This window comes from Apostichopus japonicus, chromosome 16 (assembly GCF_037975245.1).
Source record: "Apostichopus japonicus isolate 1M-3 chromosome 16, ASM3797524v1, whole genome shotgun sequence".
Classification (NCBI taxonomy): Eukaryota; Metazoa; Echinodermata; class Holothuroidea; order Aspidochirotida; family Stichopodidae; genus Apostichopus; species Apostichopus japonicus.
Window position 1 is genome coordinate 8,153,619 of NC_092576.1, and position 9,284 is coordinate 8,162,902.

A 9,284-nucleotide genomic window follows, 5' to 3' on the forward strand; every position below is an offset into this window, starting at 1 on the left:
TTATGCCTTTAGATAAGAACCAAATTTTGTAGTTTATTTGGAGTGATCATAACTCAATGAAATATCAATATGTGTATTACTATTTGAAATTTATTTGGATTTTTGGTTGGTAGGGGGGGGGGGGGCTTGCAGGAGTTCATTCGAATTTCAAAAATTAAATCTTTCGTTTGCAGACAATAGGTAATAGAAATCTTAGTAAATCGACAGTTTGAGAGTTTAGAAAGGAAAACTTACGGCATGGGTCCATTTGCCATTGTTGGTAACATGAATTTTGTTGTAACATACATGGACCACGCATAAAATATTTGAACTTTGAACTGTTTTTACTAAGTGCTGTTGGTACAAACTACGGTTGTGGTACCTTTTCATGAAGTCAATATGTTTTTTACTTATATTAATGTGATTGTATTAATCTTGTTTAATAACTTATGTAATAACTCAAGTAGATATTTTTTCTCCCAAACCCTCCCAATTTGTTTATTCGTAACCTTAATAGGGTTATTTCAAAGTTTATTTGGGGAAATAAGCAGGAGAAAATTAACCGTCGTACTATTATAAACCCTACTAGTTGTGGGGGTTTAAATGTTACTCACTGGACTCCTCATGCAGGTTTAAAAGGAACTTGGATCCTTTGTTATGCCAACGATGGGCCTGGTTACTGGAGATTGTTTGTTGATAGTGCACTCGCCCGTTTTGGTAAAAGTTTTCCATTAGATGTTATTGCAATTATTTAGACGTTTAGTATATACAAAACGTCATTGTTGCGGACGTTGTTCGCTCCTGGCAAAATGCTTATTTTAAGGTCCCGGCTTGAGAGTTCGGAAACCAAATTATTTGGAATAACTCCTATATCACGTCTATTGTTTTAAGCTATAAACATCTCATTTCGAAAATCAGAATCTTTCACAAAAGCAAGCAAAAGGAAATTGTAATAGTTTTTCACTCTTTCCAACTTTTTTTGCTATGATAGCTTTGTTCTTATTTCAATTGCATCAGAAGTAAGTTTTTACGATATCACTCCCTTGCTCTAGTAAAGAACTGATATTTTACAAGCTAGAGCCTCCATTTTCCCTAGTCTCTGTCATCACGCATTCAAATTTAATATCAGGATCGTTTCAAGAGTCGTTTAAAGGTCGTTTCCTTCTTCTTGAGTATCCAAATCTAATTCCTCTTTTGTTGCCAGTTCATCTTCCAGCCTTGCTGTATCAATATCTTTCACCTCATCACCATCTGTTGCTACATTCAGATGATCGGTACTAACCTCGTTGATGTCATCTCCATCCTTGTAAAGGTCCTCATTCGACCTTTCTTTGTCTTCATTTGCTCCATCGGCCAACATGTTACCATCGACTGTTTCTTCACGCATTAAAGGCTGGTCAAATCTAGGAAACTATTCCATATCAAAGACAAAGTTTACCAACATCTTAAACCCTTTCACTCCCCTGACAATGTTATCTGCTACATCGATGCCATTTGCCAATTTACGAACTTTCTCCATAGAGCCTTCATATTTTACTAATTGATAACATTGAATGAGCAACTCAATGAAGCGAGACGTGGGATTTACTGTACTATGCTCATCAATATCACTATCAGACATAGCCGTTTCTTGATGCAAGTCTAGATATTGAATTATATCAGACCAAATGTTTATTACATCATTTTCAGTATGAAGCATGGGTTCCCTGTTAACTGGAAGATCCCTCGAAAATTGACGAATCGAAACAAGATATCTCTTAACGTCTTGTGCATTTGTCAGCTTCTTTTGTAGCTTAGCTGTTATCCTTTTAACAGAAATGAATGGTGTTAATAACTTTATACCATTCTCTATAGAAGACTTAAGCACGTTGGTGCTATTCAACAACAGGGATATAGGTTTATAGTCGCCTTTACTAAGCCGCTTAGAGTAAAATTCTTCCGCAACGAGAAACTGTCATTAAAACAGAAACAAAAGCAGATGTTATTACTTCAATAGATGTTGCTGCGAACTTACGATGATTGCAGTCTGTGATACTATGGTGAATAAAACAAATATCACTGGCTAAGAAAGTTAATGTCGTGTTACCAATGTTAATTTTGATACAACAATATGACCGCCCAACTAACACCTTCAGCAGTACGAATGTAATGAAATTGGGGTATAGTGCTTAGAACCTTGATGATTCAATGAAAAAGTAGAAGAAATGATTTTTACTACAATATTTTAGTAAATGTTTACAATGGTATGTCTTTTGAAATGATTATAAAGTTTACCTCCAATTTATTTTTGATTTGATTGATTTTGTCATATCACATCCTTATTAAGGACAACCGTAGCCGGTCTAGGCTTACTATATCCCGGGTTCCGTGAATAACAATACAAGAAAAATTAGCAGACGACACTAGTAAATTATTTAAGATTCCTATGTAATTGCTTCTACTATCGCTTCCTAAGAAATAGAAAGTGAAACTACGGTCCACTGCGACTTTCTCGACGATTGTGCACCCAAATGCAGCAGGCGATATCACCATTTCGAGTAATTTATGTCAACTTTATCACTTTAGTTTAGTCAAACACGTAGTGTTTGTATTTCGCGCCGTCACCTTCTTGCCGTACACAGAAAGCGCCACCACTTTATGAGCGCCTTCAGTATATGTCGCATGACGTCATTCCATCCTTATCAATTTCTATGACATAGATACATAGCTAGCCATGCTAGGAGTATTCATTTAATCTATTGAGATACTACACATGATGCAGGTCTCTAAACACTTATGGATAATCGTCGCTCTGTGCATTGTACACGGTAGGACAAAGAGTCAAGTTCTTTGTTTTTTGAATAGTAATCGTTTATTTAGCCTCGTTCTAATAGAGTTCAATATTAAGTTTTATATACATTTTAAATCTTGGTGACACATGTATTATCTGCCATAAATCTTGGTGGTTGAGGTAACCATGATTGTGTTTCGTAATCATTTCAGTTAAGGCACGTATGTATTATTGCAACGTTTCTTTTTACTTTTTATTGGTTGAAGTAAATAAATGTTTTATACGTCATTTTTTGCTTCAAATCGAATTTAGTAAGCCTCAATGCAATCTGTTTCTCAGATAATAGATGAGCTGTTTAAGTTACATGAAATGTTAAGTTTGGACCGGTACAAGACATTATCGGCTATATACTAATATAGAAGTTTGTGAATTTCTATGCACATCCCTTTCAGTTGCTCTTTTTTATTACATTTTGATGTGTAGGTTTACTAAAGAAGGAATAAATTGTCGTTATTTTCATAGAAAGAATACTTATTGCTATTTGATGAGAAATACACAACTCTATTCTATTTTAATTCTGAATCCAACCGTTTTAGGTATTCAAGGTGTTTTGACAGACTGTACAAGTCACCAAAATGCACGAATCGGCAGAAGTTGGAAAGTTGACTGCAGGCTACAAGGAAATTGGAGCGAAGTTAAATACTACAGCGGTAGCCCAGTCGAAGGAAATTTACTAATCATGTCTAATCAAGGTAAGCGTTCATCATATGTCTGTCAAGTTCTGGAGTATGTGTCAGTTATTCCGATGAAAATCTACCATGAATAAACACTTATATATATATATATATATATATATATATATAATACTTATACATTCTTAGATACATTTTTACTTTCACTTTGTATGATTGCATTATGATGATGGTGATTTGTTTTATATTGCATAATACGAGTTCATTAAATCTTATAACTAAATGTATTAAACTTGTATATGTTCAAGGAATAATTGCAACCCCTTTGTATGAAGTTACCATGAATAAACACTTATATAGTACATATAAACTATTAAATACATTTTTACTTTCACATTGTATGATTGCATTTTGATGATGGTGATTTTTTACATCTCATAATACGAGTTCATTAAATCTTATAACTAAATGTATTACACTTGTATATGTTCAAGGAATAATTGCAACCCCTTTGTAGGAAGTAAGTGAAAGGTAATGCAGAGAAATGAAAGTGATGAGTTGAGTTGAGTTGGCACATATGAAAACAAATGAGACAATTTAAAGATTGCTATATATAATACTAGTTCATGTACGCCAACGCTGCGGTATCAATTGCTCAACCCATAACTGTACGAAACTATTTACTTACACTTAAGGAGGAAGGAAACGGCATCATCAGGACATCCGTGAATATTGTAGCCTAACAAAATAATCATCCTAGCGTAAACAATTAGTGACAGTACTTGCCAAATCCATTTAAAACGTTTAGTCTGATATAATATGCAGTTTGCGATTGCCAATATAAAGTTTCATGAAGTTCATAAAAAGTAGAATCTTGACATAAATTATATAAACTTTATATAGCTTTTATATGGATTCCCTTTATATATTCCACATCAAACTTGAGATAGTCCTCAGGTAGGCCAGATAAAAAAATCCATATAAAACTATTAACACTTTTGGCCAGACATAATATGAAATTTTATATAATTTTTAGTCCATATGCAGTTTCATAAAGTATATAAAGTAGAACCCTAATATATTTATATAACACTTTGTATGGCTTTTTGTGGATTATAAATTAATATTGTCCATATCACAGATATATGAATTTGTTTCATATGGTCCGTTTACAAATATCATGTGAAATTTCTTTTAAATCCAGTTCAAGATTTATATAAAATTCCCGATGTAACAGCAACATATAGCAAAAGATTATCTTTATATTTAGTAAACCTTAGCAAGTTGTGCAGTACATCGGTGTGGTTTACAGTACTGTTCTGTACATTACGATACCGAGATATATAACCGGATGCACTGGTTATACATAAAGTTTCCTAAATGTTCACACCGTGGCTGTTGTCCTACTAATGTTACTGTTAGTGCTGCAGTGTGCCATGGCAGTGTGCCACTTATTCATTAGGGGTAGTGGGTTGCATTGAAACTAAGAGATTTTTTGTTTTAAATTTAAAAAAAAAAAATTTTGATAGGAAAGGCTTGAAATGATAGTCTCAGTATGAACTGTTCTGGCTGGAGAATCATTCAATTTATTTATTATGTTTTTCTTTGCTGTTTAAATATAAGATATAATTCTTCATCTCATTTCTACTCCGCTTTCAAGATAACGAACGCATGTTTGGGTTTGGACAAGACATTAATACCCTGGATATTGAGGAAGACGGCGCCATGGTTATCAACAATGTTACAATATATCACATATCTTTGTATACGTTGATATACTCCGACAGAGATGGGCATGAATATCAACATGAATTTATAATTATAGGTATTGCTAATACCATTTTTAAGGAGAACATTCTATAGTAACATGTTACTTCAGAAAACAATATGTTTAGCTTGTAACCTTATTTCACGGTTAGGTACAGCTGCAAAGCAATCATAAATGACGTTTGGAGAATTAAAAAGATTGGAATATATTAAAAACATATACTAAGAAAATGTTAAATACGTATTGGCATATACTGATTACAAATAAAACCAACTTCCTTGAACTTAGTCATGAACAGTTATAAGATTGCAGAGAATATACTTTGGAAATAATGGAGCATAACATGTGATCTCACTGACTCGCTTCAATCATGTAACAGCTTCCTCATTGTTTATTGTTATCTCACAGATTGTCCTGTTACTGTTTACGCCCATCGTGGATCCGACGCACTCATAAATTGTTACTTCCCTCAGTCTCAAAGGGTTTATTGGTACGACTCAACGTTACGCAATGCTCGACCAATCATAAGTCTTGAAGGAGGCCGGAAGGCGGGGCCAGGAGTCTCTGCTGGGAAATACGATATTACCAATAACGGTGGACTTTTGATAAGGAATACTACTTTCAGCGACGAAAACACATACCGTGCTATATTTATTGTGTCCAACCCACATACTTTTACAACAGATCAGAAAGTCATTATTTATGGTAAGTCAGTATTGTATATGAATTGATAAGAATTTCCCTTGCTTTAAACTGCGATTATTGTAACATGCCTTAGAAATCTCCGTCCTGAAACAATATCTATTAATCTCAATAACATAATGTTGGTATATAGCAGGATAGTCTACAACGACAAACTGAAACGAATGCAGTTTCAATATGCATTCGAACAAGATTCTGCCATAATCGAAACGTTAGGTACTCTTAGTTGTTTCTTAATCTGGTTTTCTACAGCAAACGTCGACACAGCGGTATTTTCAGTAGATGTTTGTGAGGGAAGCAACTTCTGTTTGGTGCATCTGCAAGATCTGGCACTTCTTACATGTCGGGAAACAAATACAGGACCTCATACGTTACTGAGCTGGACAAGAAATACATCGAACGGTACACGATTAGTAAATACGTCAACGTACTCTGATGGCAACATGTACGAGGCATTGGTGTCAATGAATGTAAATCTTAACTCGACAGACCGACTATATGTTTACATCTCTAACTCTATGATAGATATTCCAGCTAAACCATTAAGACAAATAGTTGTAATTGTCGAAGATGAGAGCAAAGACTCCATCACTACTCTGTTGAAACCGACATATTATAGGGAATATGATGACGTCAGATTAGTATGCACCAGTGAGAAGCCTTTATTAATATTATGGAAAAGAAACCACGAAACTATTGGATACTATCATGAAGGCAAATCGGATGTATTGAAACCTGGCTACGAGATTGATAAGGATGGATCGTTGCTCATTAACAAATACTCATATACACACGAAGGTGAATATGTTTGTATTTACAACAACGGTAAAGTCGAGGACGTAAAGCAACATAATATCAAGACCGTTGGTGAGTGCCTTTATTCTTTCAAAGTCATCAATATTAAGTATCATTTTGGTTTCTTGCGTTATACTGACAAAACACAATACCCTTTGTTTCATTTTTCTCTCATAATGTTTTCCGAACATGTTTCCGAACATGTTTTAACTTCGTTTCTGGGGGCTCTTATCGGGCGGGCCCAATATGAGGTACACCGTCATAACTACACGTAAATTGATCTGCAACATGATATTTAGTCACAGATAAATACTATTTATTCAAAATTCTGGCTTCAAAATATCTATTAATACAGTGTCTTAATATTGGTGAAGCTAGATATATCATGATTTACAATCTCAAGATATAGAGGAATATTGTACTTGTCATGAACAAACCTATATCTTTCATCACTCTAATCAATCGGTAAAGTAGCACATTTGCAATATATTACAATCTTCGTCGTATACGGAGTAATAACCCGAAAAAGGAAAGATCTAAGATTGAAAGAGGAAAAAAAACTTCAGAAATACAACGTTTATAATTTCTTCAATAATTATCTTTATTTATCAGTTACACCAACCAATCCTTCACCTTCTATAGTTGGGTGTTCAGAACCATCGGATTGCACATTTAATGTAACAAGCAGTGGATATCTGACGTGTTACATAGAGGGCGTTCTTCCAATAGTGCACCCGAAATGGATTCACGATGAACACATGTCTTCCACAATTACTTTCAGCCAACCACAGCTAATAGTGAGAAATGTTGGGTCGGTCTTTAACATATACTTAACTACTTACTACAAAATAACGACTGACCAGGAGGGTTATGAAAGTGAGACAGACGAAGACTGGCAGGCTTATGACGTCACAGCGTCCTGCTCTGTGAACTACGAGATTCTTGGACAACACAAGACAGACGTTACATTGCATCTACAGAAACGTACTTCAGGTAACCTAAACTAATGTATAAGCGTAGGACGGTATTTCTGATGAGTGGATAAACTGTTACTGTGTGATGATAAAGGAGCCGTCAATAGAAAGAAGACCGCCCCATTGGAGCGTCTTAAATATTTTTTTTTTCTCGTAGTGATCTTCAAGTAACAACACATTGAAGAAAGCGGACTTCTTTTTCAGCAATTGGTTGAAAGTGAGCGTGGTGGACGAGGGGGGGGGGGGGAGGGGATAGTATTTAAATGACATTAAAGGAGAAGCAAATTCCCTTAACCCATCCAGACTGATGTGATAAATATGCTTGTGATGAATAACTCACACCACATTAATAAATCATCCGTTTAAAATGATCGGTCTGTAAACATATCGAGTTTCATAAACTTACACAAAGATGATCCAACCATCAGTGAGGACCCCTCGTGGCCAATTCCAATCCGTCTTAAGGAACGGTCAGTTAGATATGTAAAGCAAAATGGTTTTACCAATACCGTGACGTTAGGCTTTTCTTTGCATTCGGAATACCTCAAGGAAGTCGGAACTCACAAATCATTCGTAGGATGTAAGTTTATGCTGATTACCATTATTCTCAGCTTAGTTTTAATTTTCAGATACTTAGCTTGTAAGTCGTTTCGTCATACACAATATTTATCTTTTCGACTTGTTTCTAGCAGCTGTGACAGAGGATAGGATAGGAGAAAGGTTTCGAGGTAAGATTAAACATGATGATAATATTTCTATATTTCATATATGCACATCAAAAATGAAATTTATGTCATAATTGTTTGTACAAGTCTACCAATACTACGACACTTGTTACAGTGTGACTCAAGTGTTTCCTGGTGATGACATATTGTTTAGTCTATCTAAAAAATGATTTTTCTTTGTTCATTTCTAGTAAATATAATTAGCAGACAACATTGATGCTAGTAGTGTTATCATGCATTTCTCGTTTTTCCTTTTTAGCAAATATTAACTGGCTGTGCGTCATCCAGTTCATTGTGATTTCTGTCATCCTTATTGTTTATGGCTTCGCAAGATGGCAAAATTGTAAAGCAGGAAAGGAGACCTGCGTCAACAATAATACACCTGAAGCCAGGAATGATATTAACATCCACAGTGAAGACAACCAAGCCTACGATGATTGAATAGAGCTATACAATGAGATTGAAAAGTTACTGGGTTAAAGTTCCAAAGTATTATATATACACAAGTACTTAAAACAATAACAATTGGCTAATAAGTAAATAGCAAGCTTCCTCTATAGATATTATGACTTAAGATAAGAACCAAATTTTGTAGTTTATTTGGAGTGATCATAACTCAATGAAATATCAATATGTGTATTACTTTTTGAAATATATTTGGATTTTGGTTGGTAAGGGGGAGGGGGGAGGGAGCTTTCAAGAGTTTATTCGAATTTCAAAAATTAAATCTTTCGTTTGCAGACAATAGGTAATAAAAATCTTAGTAATTCGACAGGGTTTTTAGAAAGGAAAACTAACGGCATGGGTCAATTTGCCATTGTTGGTAACATGAATTTTGTTGTAACATACATTGACCACGCATAAAATATTTGAACTTTG

The 9,284-nt window shown here is 34.6% G+C and overlaps 1 protein-coding gene across 2 annotated transcripts in view; it reads left to right on the forward strand.

The window, feature by feature from the left end:
* LOC139983496 (uncharacterized) overlaps positions 1–9,028 on the forward strand; it is a 62,211-nt gene extending 53,183 nt beyond the window's left edge. The window contains exons 1-8 of one of the 2 annotated variants that reach the window (XM_071997071.1): positions 33–2,786; positions 3,346–3,501; positions 5,102–5,266; positions 5,618–5,914; positions 6,164–6,778; positions 7,319–7,699; positions 8,373–8,408; positions 8,665–9,028. In XM_071997071.1, coding sequence (XP_071853172.1) covers positions 2,732–2,786; positions 3,346–3,501; positions 5,102–5,266; positions 5,618–5,914; positions 6,164–6,778; positions 7,319–7,699; positions 8,373–8,408; positions 8,665–8,846 — 1,887 coding nt within the window. In that variant the 5' untranslated portion in view covers positions 33–2,731 and the 3' untranslated portion in view covers positions 8,847–9,028. Of the gene's footprint in view, positions 1–32; positions 2,787–3,345; positions 3,502–5,101; positions 5,267–5,617; positions 5,915–6,163; positions 6,779–7,318; positions 7,700–8,372; positions 8,409–8,664 lie in introns of those variants that run through there. The other variant, XM_071997075.1, reaches the window with a different exon arrangement.
* Positions 9,029–9,284: the final 256 nt, after the last annotated feature.